At 38.1% G+C, this 20379-nt stretch overlaps 1 protein-coding gene across 2 annotated transcripts; it reads right to left on the reverse strand.

Moving 5' to 3' along the window:
• Positions 1 to 1674: 1674 nt before the first annotated feature.
• VCAM1 (vascular cell adhesion molecule 1) lies at positions 1675 to 19716 on the reverse strand. 2 transcript variants are annotated; one of them, XM_019457636.2, is made up of 9 exons: positions 19482 to 19709; positions 18677 to 18952; positions 16097 to 16417; positions 14570 to 14836; positions 10915 to 11190; positions 8745 to 9065; positions 7604 to 7870; positions 5837 to 6103; positions 1675 to 2600 (listed from the first exon to the last, which is right to left on the reverse strand). In XM_019457636.2, exons 1-9 carry the CDS (start codon positions 19570 to 19572, stop codon positions 2440 to 2442), a joined length of 2247 nt encoding a protein of 748 aa, XP_019313181.1. In that variant the 5' UTR covers positions 19573 to 19709; the 3' UTR covers positions 1675 to 2439. The 2 variants fall into 2 exon arrangements, with proteins under 2 accessions (XP_019313181.1, XP_019313182.1); XM_019457637.2 differs by lacking the exon at positions 5837 to 6103 and having other exon boundaries at positions 19482 to 19716.
• Positions 19717 to 20379: the final 663 nt, after the last annotated feature.

The raw sequence follows: 20379 nt of genomic DNA on the forward strand, positions 1-20379 counted from the left end.
GCTTGAAAAGCCACCGCATACATTTTTTTTTTTTCAGGAGTGAAATTTTCATTATCATTATGGCTAAAATAAAAGGTATTTCAAAAGACATTACAAATGTCCCTTTTCTCTTTGCAGGGAAGAGTGGCTATTATAAAATCTTTGCAGAAACTACTTCCTAATGGGATTAATTTAAATGTTTGATTGTTTTTGGTCTCTAGTTCTGTTAAAGTTGAGCAAGTAAAAGATAAAAAGAAGATCCCTAGGTCTTTGTTTAGCTTAATACAAAAAGATTCTCTAAATAAGTGACAAAAAATTACCCAAGGCACACATAAATTTTCAAAGAACCATTGTGCTTGAGATCTGGTAGGGACCTCAAAGTAGTCCCTACCTTTATTTGTAAATGATCTTCAGTTCTACTTCATAATTTCCCTATGTCATTCACCTAGAGCAGGAAAGATGATGGTATGGTTATCAGAGGTGAACTGTCCTGATTTTTTTTTCAACCTGTTAATTAGTCTTGGTTTGACTATCACGGTATCAGCGTAAAAGATGGCAACCTTGCCAGTCTCGGAAATTCAAAGAATGTTCTGGTTGCTGAGAACCAATACTACCAAAAGTCAGATTTGAACCTATTTCTAAGACAGTCAGACTATGAAATATTATGAGGGAAATGAAAGTTTGCCAATATCCTGAAAGTGCTTATGTACCTCCCCAAATCAACTGTTTGCTTCCTTCTCACCAGAATATTAGGCAAATGAATTAGTTCAAATTCAGATTTATAGACAATAGGAAGGATATCTACTTGAGAGGAAAAGCCCTGGCAGTTGCCTTCGATGCTTCACTGTCAGCCAGTCAGCCAGAAAAAAGTTGGAAGTAGTGTCTAATACAAACCACACCCCCTTCAGAGACCAGGAGTCAGATGAAAAATTCCCTTCTTCCCAAAGATCTGGCACCTACTCTCAAGGTGTAACACCTGTCTTCCTTACCTATCTTTGATCTCATTTCTGCCACTTGCCTTTAAAAATGCTCACAAACAAGATCAGGAAGAGGAGGTGGGACCTCTCTGGTTTCTAGGGGAGAAAGAATCACTGTTTTTTCCCCAGGTCATTATTGAACTTCTGGAGTAGATAATCCAACTCTTCCTAAAGGGATTTAATAAGTGGCCTGGGCGACTGACAAGGGCTGGGGTTCAGTGAAGTCTCAGGTCATAGTTAGGCATCCTTCTGGAAAATAAACAAGGTTTACAGACAGCTCTTTATTAGAAGGCCCGTGAAGACAACTGACTTGACTTCTCTGCATGAGTGACCAGATGGGCTCTGGTGGGAATAGTAATGCTCCATCTCTTGGTCGTAGTGGTACGTACATACATGTTTGCTTGTCACCCTTTGACATGTGCACATTCATCTGCATTCACTCTTTTTGTGTATTCCATTTTTTTTAATTGCAAAAAAAATTTCATTTCAGATCCCAAGGACACAAAATGAGACATTTAAATTCAACAGGATAGTATGTCTTAAAATACTTGAATTTTTATCAAGTTCCCATAATGATTATGATAGTCTGAGGATTGTACTTCAAGTGCAATCTTTTATTATCTCTATGGGTTTGAACTCTATACTTTTGGAACTTGGCATTTTAAACACCATGATTAAACGTGACCGTTTACAGTAAATAAACACACAATTCTTCCAATTCCAGATATTATCACTTTACTGTACAAAAAAAAATTCTAAACATTTACAAAAGAAAATCAAAAGACGTTGCATTTTTAGACCACATCAGAAAAGTTACACAAGAGTCTGATAAACAAACATCCTAAAACATTTCCGTACCATGCAAGTACCATCCAGAGAAATCCAGTCAACCATTATACCATAGGTTGAAGTGTTTAGTACCTGAAAGTGAACCCAGTGCCCTCCTGGTTTATCATTTGCCTATAAAAAGATAAAAGCTTGGCATCTTTACAAAACATGAAATTATTATCAATCAACTTTATGGAAATAAAATTTTGTTAAGGAAAAGAAAATATTAAAAAGGTGACATAGGTCAGCTGCCAGTCAATGTTAAATTTTCTTAAGATGCATTCAGTTATAACAATCAGCCCAGGCAACACTATTAAATTACTCTGAAGATCTGACTACAGAGGGCTGCTATTCCAAGCCATCTTGCTATGGTATAATTTTATTTTACATATGTACACATCATGTTGTTGTATATACACATCAAGGAACTACTCCAGTCAACACATCTCAATGGTAGTGCCTATTTTTTAGGCAGAAAGTTTTCCTCTGGCTTCTTGCTCACAGCATGGGGCACAAGAAGCCATTTCTTTCCAAGAAGTCACTACATTCAGGGAAGTCTGGACTCTGAGCTTGTTGTTTTTCTCATGGAATGATGAGCAGTATTAAGAATGTGGACTGATAAATAGTGGCTCTGGTTGAACATTTCAAACATTAGCTACACCTTTGATTTCTGTGCTTCTACAAGACTGTATGACCCTTTCATGTTGGCTCTTCTAGCAAAGTAAATGATCATTCCAATGGCTGGTATTATTAAGGAAGATGAACAATAGAGCACGAGAAGTTCAGGAGAAAAATAGTCCTGGTAATTTCCTCTTCCTGGAAAATAACAAAATGGATGCAATTAATGTCTGGTACAAAAAGATTTTTTGATAGTAATAGTTATATATTTTATTCTAACAGTACAACTAGTTCTCTTAATAGGAATGAATCAAAGCAGTGATAAGGGCTAACAGGAACCAAATACACACTTCTTTCAATTATCCTGTTGGCTGTTGCTATGGCCATGATGGGTCTAAGATGACAGTTGTTGCGTCCAAATAGAATCAGGTTCAATTGTAGAATGGAAACAAGAGCATGACATTCTAGGACTCTTTTACAAAAGCAAGAATTGGAGAGGAGTGTTTGCTTTGGAAAATGCAAAAATCTATTGAAGAACTAGGACTCTGATGACCATGAACTGAAATAATTAACCAGTTCTCCAAGAAAAATCTTTGTAACATCTAAAGTGTAATCATTATAGTCAAACAGCATATACGATAGTAAAAAAAAAAAGAATTCTTGCTGACGGCTCTTTCAGAGATATATAAAAAACTTTATGTTTTGTATCTCTGAAGTAGGACATCTTAATATATGTTATTCATCTTCAGCATTTATATCATCTCTTGATAAACTTAAGTTTTTTGGATAGTATATTTTAGTTTGAATGTTACTTACTCAGAGCATTCTTTGACCCACATCTTCCCCAGCTTAAATTAGGAACCCTGATATACTTTTACAACTCATTGCAATTTCCTTCTCATAGTTCTTATCACTGCTTGTAATTATACATTTATTTATATGATTATCTATTAACTTTGGTCTATAGGTTACATAAGACCACCTATCAATTTCTTTTTGGTCCACCACTGAATAGGTAGTAAATGACTCATTGCTTGGAGTAGTTGATACCCAATAAATATTTTTTGAATAGTAATGCATTTCTTTCTACATGCTGTCACTTTGTCATTGCGTTGTAACTGGGTACGGAAGGTAATAGTTTACAAAAGCAAAAATTACTACTTTCTAATCTACTAAAAATCATGTGATCACTGCAATACTATTTAACACTTAACCTTATAAGAACATCTGAGAAAGATAGAGTGGCATTTACTACAGGCTCATCTCTATCTATACTAATGTTTGCCCGGAATCATATGACCCCACAAGTATTAAATTTCTGAAAGTAGCATGTATGTTTTCTGTCTGAAGAAATCTGACTTTGGCGATTACTACATTCCTTCTAGAAGTTTCTAATCACTGGAGGTCAACTAAGTAAAACAGGATCATGATAATCAGATGATGGGAAGTTGACCTTTTCAAATTATTGATGATAAAAGCACTTAGCCCTAAATATAATGATAACTGCCTCATTTTTCTACTTTTCCCTATTAGAGTAGAACTAGTCAAAGTGTAATATTTTAATGGGATGTCCATCATAACTATGGTTAGGCATCAATATTGACAATATGATGGACAATGGTATTTATACTCCTATTGTTTTCTTTTCAACTTAATAAATACTATCTTTTGCTTTTAGTTTTTCCTTGAGGCATCTGCAGTCAAACACAAATTTGCTGTTGAGTCGGTTACCAGGGCAACCTTCAAACACTATTTTCATTAGCTGTATAAACACTGAAAATCCTAAAGACTCCCAACCATTCCTATATCACTGGAATACATTCAAGCCAAAACAAAACAAAACAAAATTAATTTTAAAATGCAGCTACACAGAAAGGTAAGCTAATTCAAATACCAAGGAAAAATGTCAAATTTTTGTCTTCATTCATTTGCAGTTACTTTAAACCATAGTTTGGGGGCCTGAATTTCTTAGCTGAGTGCCTAAAGTGCTTGGATAGTTCATGTAAGTAATGAGTGAAAAATGGCAAATATGTAAGTCACTAATTTAATAAAGCAATTAGAAAAGACAAGGTGTGAGAGAGAGTTAAAAAGTAGAGAAAGGGCTTTGATATGTCTTTAAAAGAGAATCATTAACTACAAACAGAATCACAAAAATGTTAGGAGTCTAAGTTTCCAGGGCTAGGCTTAATTAAAAGTGGACTAGAGGCATCAAAGATTAAAAGAAATAGGAATGAGTGGATTTCATCCTACTCATAACTGAGATCTCAATCCATCCAGAATCATCCCCAACCTCATTAGAAGCACTGATTACATACACCCCCGTGTCATTTTGAGTGACATGACACAAGGCAAATGTTCCATTCTTTGAGCACATGGTAATTTCTTTGGACAGATCAACTCTTTTCAGGATAATCACTGCAGGTGGATGACTATAAGTTTTACAGGTAATCATGGTATTTTCCCATTCTTTAACACTTCTAGATAGATGTATTGTTATGGTACTATGACAACAGAAAACATATGGTAAGCCTTGAAATGTCGAGAAATTTGGCCAGATGAGCAACAGTTTTACCCATTTTCTGACCTAAGTTCAAATTTTCTTCACACTGACCCGTGGTTGCAAACTCTGATAGCCAAGTGCCACAGGCTCCAAGACTTGCTTTTGTTTGCTCCAAGTCTGGCTCCCAACACACAGTGAGACTAGCACACAAGGCATGGAGACTAATTAGTACAGGCTAACATATTCTGCTTTCACCAATAAGATCAGCAGATCCTACCAGGCATTCACAAGAGGGGGTAGGAAATGAAAGGGCCCCCGAAGTTTCTCGGCTGAGGCTGTTGCTCTGCACCCCCACCCACTATCAGAATAGGGTAGGATGGACAAGGGCTTGGATCTTTAAGAAGGCAATTCTATAGTCTAGAGATTCTCTTATGTTGTTCAGCATCAAGATTGGCACTCTTAATTGTTATCTTGAAGGGAGTCAATCCAGAAAATACACAGTTACTCCATGTCCAGAGAATTGCGTTCTCTTGTGATAGGAGTGACAAGAATCTGGATAGAAACTTTCGTCTTCCATGTGCCAATCCTACTTCTTTAGTTTCCTTATAACCTCCAGGGAAAGGCTTTAGAAGTATGTTTAAACGCTTAGGAAACGCAAGACTTCAGAGACCAATGATGAATTGTCAACTCTGAGAAAAGCAAATGGGAATTCTGTACTCACTAATGACTAATGTCAACTTCCTGGCTAAACTCCATAGGATAGGGCAGCTGTGCATGATTATTTTAGGAAACACTGAGCAATAACCACAATCAACATGGAATTCAGGTCCATTTTGCCAACTCATTCACCTAATCCTAGAAAATCTTTACAATCCATCTAACCTCTGACTACTGTAAAAAATAATCAAAAAATAAAAACAAAACTCTAACTAACCTTTAACATCAAGGGTTAAACTTCTTAATTGCAAGCCAACCTCATTTTTAGATTCACATTCGTACACTCCAGCGTCCTCTAACTGGACCTTGTGGATGGTATATGCACCATCTCTGGACTGTAGCACTGTGTCTCCCGTCTCTGCTTTTTTCTTCAGGATTATCCAAGTTTTGGGAACATTTCCACATGTACAGGAGATAATAACAGTGTCTCCTTCCTTGACACTCTCAGAAGGAAAAGCTGTAAGTTGTATGTCTTTCGGAGCAACTGTAAAGAGAATTTAAAATGCACCTCTGACTGGGTGAAATATAAACCAATTCCATATTAATTTAATGACAGCAACAATTAGCTGTCAAGGAACTATTTGTGCTTACTGTTTGCATTAAGTGTTTACAGAGGCTAGCAAAGAAGTCAAGCATTGACTGTTTTTTTTGTAAATGACCGTGTCTTTAATTTATTTATTTTGGATGTTTATTTTTGAGACAGAGAGGCAGAGTGCAAGCAGGGAAGGGGCAGAGAGAGAGGGAGACACAGAAACCAAAGCAGGCTCCAGGCCCTGAGCTGTCAGCACAGAGCCTGACGCAGGGCTTGAACCCACGACCCTCGAGATCACAACCTCAGCCAAAGTCAGATCTTTAACCTACTAAGCCACCCAGGTGCCCACATAAATAGCCATGTTTTTAACGAGAGAATACGTGTCTATACTTCTCTCATGTCTCTAAATCTAATTCTTTACCCAGACTAGTCAAAAAATGGTGTTTGATAAACAGCAACAGAATTCAAACGTGAAAAAAAAATTTTTTTTGTCACAATGTTGTGCAGTTTTTCCTTGAAGTACAAAAGTCTTTACAGGCTTCTGAGTTTGGGTTGGATTTTCCTGGATCAAGTTGTACAGAGATGGCTTTCTTACTATTCTAACAACCACGACTATTATTCACTAAGTGCCAGGCACTGGGCTAAGTATTTAAAGTACAACATCGCTATTAATACACAGCCCATGGAAGAAGGTGTCATATCACCATTTTATAAGTGAGATTTCCATCTATTTTTGTGACTTGATTTGAGATTCTTTCCCCGACAAGAGCTATAGTACCATGACATCTATCCTAAAGACTTTTTTTAAAGTTGTGCATTGCCCTTCCTTCCAAGGTTGTTTCTTTAAAATACAAATGATCACCGAGATGAGGTAACAAGAAAGTCACTAATGCCTTAGTGAAAATAATACCAAGGAATAAGACAGGAAATGACAGCTCCAGGAAGGAAAAAAAAAAAAAAAGGAACTTGTATGCCCAAAGTTGATGAACCAGAGGGCATGGTCACTGCTACTCAACCTCAAAATTTACAAAAGGCTTACGTGCCTTCTTGGGCTTCTAAGCAAATACTAGTATGTGCCTTGTGAGATTACCACTCAGAGTCCAATTCAGTACATATGGTGGCGTTAACCTTAGCTAATTTCCAAATACATACATACCTCTTCCTACCCTTATTTCACACCATAACCGGTGCCGGCATTAGAAACTCCTGGCACCGTTCCCACAGCCAGCATTCCGCTGGAGGTTAAAAGAATTTTAGGATAACTGACGTGGAATTGTTTATGAGGAAGTTCCATTCCAGGAACTTTCCAAGCATAGAAAACACCATGGGCTCTTCAAAACCCTCAATATATGTTTTTAGTAAAAGTGTTGGTTTCAGAGAGGGCTTTGTTGAAAACCGGTGACAACCAAAATAATACTAGTGAAAATAACTCATTAATCACGTTTTACTTACCTTGGATAATTAATTCGACTTCTTTTCTGTCTATTCCAGCCTGGTTAATCCCTTCACACACATAAACACCAGAGTCTTCCATTTTTGTAGAAGTTAAGGTGAGGGTTGAATTTTCAGAAAGAGGCTGTAGATGCCCATTGTTTAGCTGCCTGCTCCAGAGGATTTTTGGAGCTGGAAGGCCATTGCTGGAGCATGTCATATTCACAGAACTACCTTCCTCCAGGATGGAGGAGGGGCTGACCAAGATGGTTGTATCCCTGGGGGCAACTGAAAAGGCAGGAACACTTGTCAGCTTGACCCTTTATACCCTGAGCTCCAAAAAAGTTTTAATAATGTGGCAAAACTGAGCTATGGTTCAATGGATTGGAACAGTTTATTAATGTTGATACCCTTACCAAAGGCGGATTTCTGTCCCCGTTTACTTAAGCAAGTATAGAATGATAGAGAGTAGAATATGAACCCAGCATGGGTATTTTCTAATAGAAATAAGTTCTGTAGAAAGTCCCTGACTACCTAAGAATGGATGATCACTGATAGTGTGTATCAACATTTATGTACGTTAAACATGACCAGAAATTATCTGACTCTCCTGCGAGAAGGTGTTTATTTCTCCACCCCTTGAACCTGGCTGGCCTTGTGACTCACTCTGACCAATGTAACATGGAAGAAGTAACACCATAGGACTTCTAGGCTTGAGTCTCAAAGGCCTCCTTTCATTATCACTCTTTCAAAATGCTGCACTGTGGTGACTAAGCCTGTGCTCCTTTCCTTCAGGATGAAACAGCATGTGGAGAAAGGGAGGCCCAGAACCCCCAGAGAGGCCCCAGATATATGAGTGAGTCCATCTGGGACCAGCCATGCCCTGCTGACCTGCCAATGACTGAAAATGCATGAGTGAGTTCATCTGGTACCACAGTGAGCAGATGAAACTTTCTCGAATTGCCAGCTCATAGAATCATAAGATAAAAAATGATTGCTGTCTTAAGTGTTGGGAGTGGTTTGTTATAATTATTTTAAAATTTCTTTTCCAGTTATTTTTTTTTCCACAGAGGTTTCAACTATTAACCTCATGTTAACTATTCCCCGGCAAACATGATAAGAAGCCCATATTCAGGTGCGGATACGTCACACATGTACTTACCATTAACATAAAGTGTCTGTGTACTCTGCCTTTGTTTGGGTTCAAATTCCATTTCATCAATATGTAACTTAGCCAGACAAACAAGAACTGTTCCAGTATCTTCAGTGGTGGGGATGAAGGTCATGTCCAAACTCTCAGTCTCTAGATACTTCTTGTCGATGTTCTCCAGAAAATTTTTATTCCCTATAATACTCTCCCCCTTAAGTAATTCAATCTCCAGCCGGTCAGAAGGATACACATTAGGAACCCGGCAGCTTACAGTCACTGGGTTTCCATTCACTGGCAGACCACTCATCTCAATCTCTGGATCTCTAGGGAATGCTGCAAATATCATAGAAAAAGGATGTTTATATGTGACATTCAAAGGAAAAATGTAACTATTAAATGCAAGGGTCTCAAAATGACATTTTTAACTCACGTGGGGTAGAGTGATCACCAATGTATAAATAATGCCATCGAGTATAAACATTTGTGATATTAAATATAAACAAAAATACTTAGCACTTGAATTAATCAAGAAATAAATATACTTCCTATTTTTCTCTTCTTAGTGATGCAGTCTTTCTGACAGCCCTGGACTGATCTTTTTCAAGGAACATGAGTTTCCACCATCTTATTTCTAGCTATGTATTTTAAATGTTTATTTCCCATGCTGTATTGAATGTTAACTATGGGTTAATCCCTTAATATTTATTATCTCAGTCTTCAAAACAGCCTGATAAAATAGGTATTAGTGAACATATTTTACAGGTGGGAAAACTTACAGAGAACTTATTTTACAGCTAGGAAAACTTACAAACCTGATAGAAGCTCAGAGACCATCATTAGGCATCATATCTATGTTAAGTCACTGAGTTGAGATCAGAACCCACATCTCTCTGAGCTTGAAACCCAGAGAGTTGTGAAGCCTCTGGGTATCAAATAAGACCCACAGTGCAGTTCTCAATTTAGACATTTTCATTTCCAATGGCCAAGTTTAGATACCAAATTTTAAGTATTTCTCAGGCAATACTTGCAGTTAACAAAAAACTATGAGCTTTACATTCTGAATAATATGTATAATGCATCTTAGGCCAACCAATAAAAATAAGACTAAAATAGCAAGAGCAAGAGTAATGCTAAAAAGTTTTTTTCTTACGCAAAATGCTGTTAAAGTGATACATTCTCACCTATTTCCATATTGCAGTAAGACTGTACTGCTGGTTCTCATTTCTGCTGGGAATGTGCCTACATCAGCAGATCTTGGACTCCACGTAATATGATAACACAACAAAATTCACCCTTATTTTGAGACATTCAAATCCCTTTACAGACATACTCTAACTCATGCTGAACAAAATCCTGATAGGTAACACAAGTTTGGGCAGGTTTTCTGGTAGAGAATGTTCTATTTTTCTCTTGAATTCTGCTGAATAACACAAGCCAGAATAACTCTCTCAACGTAATCAATTTTCAGAGCACTTTGAATATTTTGTCCCTCATTCATTATACAATGAAGAATTCTAGCAATGTCAAATTCATAGAGGTTCGAGGTTGTAGAGGCTCTTCATTAAGGTGACAGGAACAGCAAGAAAGAGTATGGTGGGTGTATGTAGTGTAAATCAGTATTAAGATCTCGTGCTAAGTCCTGGCTCTGCTTTTCATCTGAGCTGCTGCCACGGGCCATTCCCTATGGCCAATATTACTACCTATTTTCATTTTTGGCTTTGTCTTGCTCCCCACTGCCTCATTTTTTCCCATCCTGCCAATCAACTTTCCAAATGTGCCTTCAAAACAGTAGGCTTGGGCCTCACTCTCTGTTCAAAGAGCTGGGCAGTCATCTGAATGGGCCTTGACTCCTCTCCTTGCTCACTATCACCTCTGGAATACCCCCTATACACAGAGGCGATGGGAAGCAGTGAACATGGAGTGTGTTCAAGTGCATGACGACAGAGTATTGACAAAACACAAAGTAAGGACTGTGGATACTGTGTACACGCATAATATATACTTAAGATTTAGGCAATTAGGTTGCATCAAAAATTCCGGTCCAGAGATTTAGGAACAATTCACAATGCTAAGTTCCTTTTCTAAACACATGGATCGCATTGTATATCATACTTGCATTCTGTTTCTTTCAATAGAATTGAGGGGAAAAAAAAAACAGCAAACAGTTCCGAAAACCACTTACAGTAGAGGTCCACTTTAATTCCCTTTTCCACTTTCTTACGGCCACAGGTTACGGTGCACAGATAAGAATGTTCATTCTCAAAACCCACAGGGCTCAGGGTCAGCGTGGACTTGCTCCCTTCAGTCTTCACCTTCCCACTCAGAGGGCTGTCTACCTGGGTTCTCCAAGTGAAAGATGGGGACTCACAGCCTGTGACACCACATGTCAACACAACTGAGTCACCAATCTGAGCAACAATCTGGGGCCCGGGGGAGATCTCAACAGTGAATGGTTTCTCTGGAGGAAAAAGAACAAGACAAAAAGAAGGTAAGATTCTTTTCTTCCTTCACCACATTCCAATATATGGTCTTTTTTCCTCATCTCTTTACAGCTAACACCTGTGCAAGAAAATATCACTCCTTTGTACCTTGGGACGATCCTGAAAGGCATTTTTAAAGAATGAACCCACAAGAGTTCATTGAGTCATTCATTTAACAGAATGAATGTGGATTAAGACTTGTTAGCACAGAAGGTGACATCTTTTCACGACACTAATTCAGTCTCTGCTCAATTGTAGTTTATCACATCCCTGCAGTAGTGGACAACGGCTCAAATAATTTAAGAGGTTCTAGTGTATAAGCATTGTGTAAGCCACTCTGCGTATATTATCTCATTTAATCCTCACAACTTCATGAAATGCTACCGTTAATTCTTCTCTTTCACTTCCTCTTGCTTCTTCTCTTTCTTTTCCTCTTCTTTCTCCCATCCTCTTCCTCCTCCTCGTCCTCTTCCTCCTCCTCTTTCTCCTTAAGGAAACCTAGGCTCAGAAATGCTAGATAACTTTATCTAGTTTGCAGTGGCAAAACTAGGACTTGAAGCCAGGTGGGTCTGATTTGAGACCCTAGCTTTTCAGTTGCTTCAACAACTGAATCAAATCATCCTCACGAGGAGATAAAACAAGATCTAAGAGAGGTTGTGAAAGCAGGTACAAAAATATGTCTTCTGATTAGATGCCATACCCATAATGGACCTGTGCTTAGAGTTTCTGTGCCAACAATATAGTTATACCATTGAAAGCACACAGAATCACATTGAGAGCAAAGCCAAAATCTAAACATGAAAATGACACACAAACCACCTCTAGAATTTGTTTGATGAAATACAAAACTACTTTGAATTAATTCAGGGGTTGAAAACTGAGATCGGAGGGCAGAGTCCTAAGTCTCAAATATCCAGAAAAGCTCTTTGGCTGCCAGTCCTATCCCTGCCGGACACACAGTCTGCGTTGGGATCCTTCCTGTCTGGGGAGAAAGGGAATTTCAAATCTCCACTCCCTGTTCCCCGAAGAAACTGGGAGTGTTTGGACAATCCCAAGAGTGACAGTTGAGACTCCACAGAAAATCACTAAAATTGTTCCTGTAAGTAGCAGACTGGAGAGGGAGGAAAGAATTCTCAACATAGAAGTCATCCAAATACACCACATTTTGCAAGGTTCTCATCTGTGCCAAGAGAAGTTATTCTTCTGTTTGGTTTGTCTCACTGTGACATTGTAGTATCTTCCAAAGAAGGCTTTCCTCAAATTACCTCAATACACTGATATGCTATTAGATTTTGAAAAAGATCACCGAGAACAATAAGCAGAGTTTCTGAATTCCTCATATGCTAGTGTGAGAAAAGGGAACTTGAAAATAGACCCACTTCCTGCCTGTGAAGTGTTCTCAGACCATTTTTTTTCCAGTGGCTGCGTATATTACCAGGCGAACACTTTTCCCCTGTGGAGTAGTTCTTAGGTCACTGAAAGGTCTTTTCAAAGTTCCATTCTCTCTTCAGTACTTAAGGTGGTTAGTATCCTGTGTTGGAAAATTCAAAACAACCCTCCCTAACCCCACAGGGCATTTTCTTTTTACGCTGAAATGGGATCTAATTTATTACGGGTGGAATTTTCTCAGGATGGGTGATTAGTTGCATATGATTTTATTAGTGTAATACTTTCTTGGTCTCTTGAGAATGGTAACCTAACACCCAACTGAGTTAATCTATTGATGGTGAGTTCCAATTTTATTTTTTTAATCATCACGTTTAGATCATATTTTCATATTTTAAAATTTTGTGTTGTTCATGTTTATAGTTTATGCAACTGGCATATACTGGGCACCTATTTTGTGGCAGACACCCAAATATTAAAATACACACACACATGCACACGATTCTTGACTTAAAGTTTAATGGAAAGCCACATTTAAATAAATACATTATTTTGGCTCTTACTAAAGTATGTTTAAATTATCACTTACATGCCTGCCTTTCCTCCCTACATTATAAGCTCTTCAAGGGCAGCCGCCATAACTTTTTCATGTCTGCCCCCACAGCACCAAGCACAATTCTTGGATTCTTGGACAAGGGCTCTTAATTAATGTATGCTGACCTAACAGAGGTACATAAACGTCGATAAGAAGTGTTGAATGTAGAAAAAGGGAGGAATAGCCAGATTTGCCTAACACAATCTGGAATTGGAAGGCTGACATGAACTTTGTCTTGAAGAATGGCTACGACTTTGCCAGGTGAAGGAATGGTGCTCCAGGCAGAAGGAACAACATGGACACCACCGAAGCTATAAAGGTAGTTTCTGACCAGATTATAAAGAGTTTTATTTTAAATGTGAATTTTAATTTACATGCAATTAGGGCTTGGTTGAAGTCATATATAATGAGCACTTTTTTTGTTTGAGGTATATACTCTGGTAGCATTGCACAGGATTGATTGTCTTGAGGTCAGAATGATAGCAGGATGACCATCTGAAGACAATTTAGCTATTTAGTTGAAAAGTCATGGAGTTTTAGATTAAAATGGGCTTGTATTAAAATCACAGTCAATGCCACTAGCGAGTGATCTGACCTAGGCAAATTATGAACTATGCTTAACCCCAGTTTTTATTCACCTCATAAGGTAGTGGTAAAGGCTATGAAGACAACATAGATAAAGTGGAAAGTAGAATTCCCAGCAAATATCAGGTGTATGATCTGTAGGAGCCTCTATTAATTTCTATGAGACAATATGCTCTCATCTATAAAATGAGTATAAAATACCTACTGTTTAGTTAATTTTTGAAGATTATAGCTAACATATGTAAAGCGCCTAGCATACAGCTGGTGTTCAATGAATGCCGTTATTTAAAAACATCTTGCAAGAGTCCAAGTCAGAGGTGATAAATTAAGGCAATGGCAAGAGGGTTGGAAAAAAAAAAAAAAGAGCTCAAATTCTAAGGATTATTCTGAGGAAGAATGGACAGGATTTGGTGATATGGAATGGCAACATGAATTTAGGAGTAAGCAGAGTATGGTGGCCCAAATACTAAGAGTCCAGAGTGAGTAGAGATGAGGACAGATGTGGTAACCTGAGAATACTAATATTCAAGGGGCGGGAGGAAAAGAGAAAGCCAAAGAAGGAAGCAGGGAAGGAATGGTGAGAGATGGAAAAGAATCAGAAAAGCAGAGCCATGGGAGGAAAGACTTCTGAGAAGTCTGAGCAAGATGAACATACAATTGTGCTAAAGTACATGACATCAGATGGGTCATCAATAAAACCTAAGGAAGCGATTTTGGCATTGAAGCTGTTTCACTATTGCACAAACCCCAATCAAGGCACATTTACCATTCATTTTTCACAGATTACTTACCTTGAACAATTAATTCCACCTCTTTTCCATTTTTCCCAACTTGATTGACTCCTTCACACACATAAATTCCAGAATCTTCTGTCCTCATAGCAATTAAAGTGAGAGTTGAGTTCCCAGAAAGGAGCTGTAGATTCCCATTATCTAATTTTTTGCTCCAGAAAATCTGTGGAGCTGGTAGACCTTCACTGGAGCATGTCATTGTCACAGAACCACCTTCCTGCAGCCTTGTGGAGGGATTCACAGAGATAACTGTGTTCTTGGGTGAGACTGAAAAGGCAGGGCACAACATTAGTAACTGCTAGGCATCATCTTGATCCCACAAGGATAACGTATTTCTCTGCAAGTCTGTATTTACATGCTTTCACAAATTTGACAAACTTAATCTGCCAAATTAGTGTAAAATTAGTACTGTGTGGTCACAAAAGTCAGTCGATCCAATTTCTGACTAATCTGATTGAGGTACTTTTTTTGGTGCTTGGTGTTTTCAGAGGGCCCTAGATACTAAGAAATTAAGAAAGACCCTTAGAATAATGTGGTTCAATCTCCCAGATAAGGTAGCAGTCCTATCTTAGAATACTTGACAAGTGCTCATATAAGTTGGTGTCAACACTTCTGCTTGAGGGAATCACTGCCTTAAAAAGCAGTCCTTTTGATTTGGGAACAGCTCTATTTACTAGAACAATTGAGCTGAAACCTTCCTCTTTGTAAGTAAATTTCATGCAGTGGCCATAGTTCAGTCCTTCACTGTTACAGAATAAATCAAATCCCTTTTCCACATGTCTTTCAAATACTTAATGATAGCTCTCTTTTCCCAGTTTTGTATTCTCGAGGAAAAATATCCCCTGTCTTGACTACTCTTTTCAAAATATTGATAAATGCCTTCCCCTCTCATTCTCTTTCAGCTAAACATGCTATAGTTGGCAGTACTCCTTTTAAATGTAGTGTCCAAAGAAAAACACAGCATTTGGGTCTAGAACGGAGTACAGTGAGTCCACTCCTACACAATTCTGGGACTACAAGCTTGCCTCAAGTCCCCCACAGTTTCAGCGAATGTGGAGGTAATCATCTCCACTCTCCTGCCCAATGCATATATGTGTGAGCACATGCATATGTGTGTACACACACACACACACACACACACACACACAGAACAAGCGCTCACCTTGTAAAATCTCTATAACTTAATATTTCAAGGTATGTTACAAGAACTTATAATTTAAAACATTTCATCTTCTGAGCCTACTACATACTACCCAGGTGGTATTATTACTCTCTTTGATAGACTGGGAAATAAATAAATTAAGCAACCCAAGTTCACACAGTTAATGGAGCCAGAAGTCTTCTCAATCCAAATCCAATGCTCTTTTCATTGAATTATCCTGTTGACAAATATTGTGCTCTCAATGAATAAAAATGGAGTAAAAACTATAAACAAATGCCTTCCTGACTTTAGCTGCTAAGTTTAATGCTGTATACATCCAAGACTGAATTTCCATAAAGACGAGACTACATCACCCAAGTACTTACTGTAGACTTGCAGTTTTTTCGTAGTCTCCCTTTCTTTGGGCTTAAAGTCAATTTCATCAATGTGTAATTTTGCTTGGCAAACAAGAGCTTTCCCAATATCTTCATTGGTAGGAGTGAAGGTTACCTCCAAACTCTTGGTTTCCAGGGACTTTCTTTCCATAGGTTCTACAAAGTCCTTATTCTGTAAGAGATGGTTGCCTTTCAGCAAATTCATCTCCAGCCTGTCAAATGGATAAACATCAGGGACCAAGCATGTGACTGTGACTGGCTTCCCAACTTCCAGGGGGCCACTCAGACGGATCTCTGGGTCCTTAGGGAAAGCTGCAAAGGTCAAACAAATACACATGAGCAGGCTTTCTGTTCATGTAATATAATGTCTTTGACTGATTCAATGCAATGCAAACCAAGTCTAATGTTTCTGTTAATACAGTCTTAATTCATTGTTTAAATAGCCTTTCATGGTTTGGGGTGGGTTCACGAATCAGAATCAATCACCCTTTAGAGTTCTTCAGCTGTGAGCCTGCATGTACTAAGGGTTGCATATTATTAGAGTAAAAGAAGAGAGAAGAAATTGATGTTTATTGAATACTTACATATGCCCATCACTGTGCTAGTCATTAAATATAAAGGATTTTATTTTAACTCTAACACATAGAGACCACTTTTCACAGGTATGAAAACATAGCCTTAGCACATTTGCATAACTTGCCTGAGGCCACACAGCTCAGAAATGGCAAGTCTGGGATTTAAACTCAGTACTTTTATTATTCTGTACTGCTACTGAAGATTTACATTATACCACATTCTCTTAGAGCAGAGATAAGTCCACTTTATAGATAAGAAAACTGAGGCTCAGAATGTCATGGCAGAGAACAGTTATTGAGCAACACATGCTAAGAAAGGAAAAGAGCAATGTTAAATAATTGGCTTCTGAAAATAATGCCTCTGACCAGAATTCATCCACCAGGAAGGTGCAGTATTTAAATTCTGGAAGGCAGATTTGCCTCTTGAAATGCTTAACTCAATGTCCTAACCAGCACACCACTTGAACCTTTCAGTTCCAAGGGAACGTGCTATTTCAGTCAGCCGTTGCTTCCTTTGCAAGGGCTACCTTTTCATTACAAACTGTCATGATGGTAGCACATCGGCTGGATTCAGGACTCTGTGTAATAAGGACACAAAGGTCCCAGCTCTGGAGAATATTACAATCAAATGTGGAATGGAGACACGATTGTTCAACATAATGAGAGCCAGATATTTTTGAAGGAAAAAAACCTCCAGAAAGATAATTAAAGCCAGAAGCGTCTTTATTTCTCTTTTTTAAATCTTCAACTATTTGATACTTGAGAGCAAAGGCAAAGGAATCGGAAATGATTTGCTGGGTGGAAGAACCAGTATTTTTAATTTTTCCACCAATAATTTCTATCCCTCCTGTTCTGTAAGAAATGTGCCCGTAACCCACATGGTTTGCTGTCAGGTAATACAAGAACTTGTTACTTTCCCCTGTATTTACATAAGGGGGCCTTTCAAGGAGCTCAGGAGGCTGCACAAACAATGCATGTACAACCAGCATAATTGAAAGCAGCCGGCCAAGCACAGTTTCTTGGGCCACATTAGCAACACATGGGGCTTACTGAAGAATCAATTACAGATACTGGGCAAGACTGAGCTCCGCCATAGCAGAAGGGAACCAAAATAATTATAAGATAATCAGATGGGATCTTCATGAAGAGTTGGCCATAAAGGTTTCCAGGGTTTGGTTTGGTTTGGTTTGGTTTGGTTTGGTTTGGTTTGGTTTTCTGAAAGAGTAGTCGTCAGCAACCAAAGGCAAGATTTTTATTTCAGGTTGGCTTTTAACTCCTCTTGCTAACTTTATACGCTGGATTGAGAATGGACTGAGATGCAGTTTGGTAGAATGGCAACCTAGGGGTGTTTATTAACATGCATCAGGTAACTCTAATCCATTACACAAATTATCCTGAGGTTGAGTGGTTGAGCATTAAGGCTTAATGGCACCAAAAACAAAAACAAAAACAACCCTCCTAAATTTATCTATACCAAAGTCAAAGGAGTGAAATGTTTGCAGATACTTTTCTTATGTCAAAGGGAAAACTTGTACTGAAGCCTATTACTAAATTATAGATCTCCTACTTAAGCTGATTTTAAGCACAAAATTGTGTAAGAATAAAAAAGTGGAAAATCCCTGAAGAATGGAATTCATAAATCATTTGGATGTATGACCAAGTAAACATGTGAGGATATAATCAAATAGAAATTGCTGAAAAATACAATTAAAAAACTTCAGAGAGCTTCATTTTATGGCTAAGAAAAGAAAAACCCAGAGGTTGTGTCTTACCCATGGTCACTATGTTTGTGGCAGTTAGAATAAAGACCAAGGTGTGGGTTCCTTTTCTAGAGCTAGATTCAGCTGCCTCTAACTTTCTTGGTGCAGTATGTCCTCTAGCCAAGAATCTGTACATGAATATCCTTTGATTTTTTTTTTCTTTTACAACTATCCATTAAAGAAACTTAACTTAAAGCAAAATTAAGAGAAAATCAAAGATTCTCTGTAGTACTCACAGTAAATCTCCACCTGAATCCCTTTTTCCCGTTTCTCAGATCCGCAAATCGCTGTGCACAGGTAAGAGTATTCATTCCTGAAACCAACGGGATCCATGGTCAGCGTGGAATTGGACCCCTCATTTCTCACCTGCCCATTCAGTGGACTATCTAAATGGGTTCTCCAAGAGAAAGATGGGGGCTCACAGCCTGTTGTCCTGCAAGTCAGTGAAACGACATCACCAATCTGAGCAACAATTTTGTTTTCAGGGAAGGTCTCTATTTTAAAAGCTTGAGCTGTGAAGGCAAAAAAGAGAAAAGCAAACTTTGTTTAGTATTCTGCTCCTTCTCCTCTGTCCCAGTATAATGTCCAAAATACAGTCTGGCTGATCTGTTTCCTAAATTTTAAACTAACTGCAAGAAGCCAAAAATAATTGGAGTCACTGCCAAAGGTGTTAGAATCTTGGAGAAGTGTCAGTTCCAACCTTGATGCCCATTTATCAAAATTATTTTGTTATTTGCTAAGCTTAAGATCATTATCAAGTACAGGAAACTGAAGAGATAGACCTTACTAGAGATAAATCCAATTATTTACTTGACATTGGAAAAATATATCTGAAAAACATCAATTTGCAGCTCCAACTATGACAATACAATGGTACATAGCAATACTCAATAGCACATTACATGTTATGTTAAATTAAGTTTTTCCACTGCTTAAAAATCCTAGTGCCTTTCTTTACTACCATAGCAAAACTGACTGAAGCCAAAATCAGGGCTGAAATGGAATGTGAGCATTTGGAACAGATCAAAGAGAAGAACTTACAAATTGTAAACACCATGCAAAGTATATTTGAAGCTCCAAAGATCACAAACATCTTCCTAGGCATTTTTAGTTGTCGCTGTGATGAGAACATGATGGTCCCAAAACTCTTCTTTCTGTCCCACCTGAAAATGCCCTGGAAGAGGCTTTAGCTCCTAAAGCCAGTGAGGCTCAGTGAGGAGTGAAATAGAAAGTCTGCTCTTTATAAAGGGTCTTGTTGCAGAGGCACAGAGGCGGAGGGAAATCCCTTCAAGGGGAAACCCGGAGCAGAGCCAGAAAAAAAGTTTCTCTGACACCCAGCCAAGTCCAGTTTTAACCCCTTCATTTTCTCTCATTGCTAAAGCTACTCTCTCTGCCACAGAAAACTGAAACACTTCCAAGGTGATAAAATTAAAGCTTTTCCTCGTTTTCAGTCCAAAAGGATATCTTTGCAAGGTAATGTGCATTTCAGAATAATGCTCATTTCAGAATAAAGAAAAAGCCAGAGAGAGAAAGGGAGGGCAACAGAGACAGAAAGGGGAGAAATAGACAAGCAGGCAGAAAGAAAGGGGGAGAGAGAGAGAGAGAGAGAGAGAGAGAGAGAGAATAGTAAATTTTACTCTTGACTTTGAAGTGGCTAAGTAACCACTACATCATGTGAACTGATTTTTTTCTCCATTAAGACATAGTTGCAAATTCCAAAGTAAGATCTAATTTTTCTCTCACAAGAAAAAGGAAAAGGTCCTATCTTTTGTGAGCTATTTTTTAAAAGGGAGACAGCATTACTTCTTAGTTTTATACTTTCTATTCATAAAATACTCATAAAATAATTCTTTCAACAACAAATATCAACTTTCTGAAATGATTTTCTTGAGTGGAAAGTAAAGGAATACTACTAAAAGCAAGAGAAATCATTTTTCCC

Source organism: Panthera pardus, unplaced genomic scaffold, assembly GCF_024362965.1.
Source record: "Panthera pardus isolate Hobbes unplaced genomic scaffold, ASM2436296v1 HiC_scaffold_11, whole genome shotgun sequence".
In the NCBI taxonomy this organism is placed as follows: domain Eukaryota; kingdom Metazoa; phylum Chordata; class Mammalia; order Carnivora; family Felidae; genus Panthera; species Panthera pardus.

Excerpts from the sequence above, each read along its gene's own strand:
- VCAM1 (XM_019457636.2), bottom strand. The coding sequence starts at position 19,572 with ATGTTCTCATCACAGCGACAACTAAAAATGCCTAGGAAGATGTTTGTG. Across the intron at positions 16,418-18,676 it reads GATTCAGGTGGAGATTTACT|CTTTCCCTAAGGACCCAGAG; the intron begins GTGAGTACTACA and ends TGACCTTTGCAG. Across the intron at positions 14,837-16,096 it reads GAAAAAACTGCAAGTCTACA|TCTCACCCAAGAACACAGTT; the intron begins GTAAGTACTTGG and ends CTGCCTTTTCAG.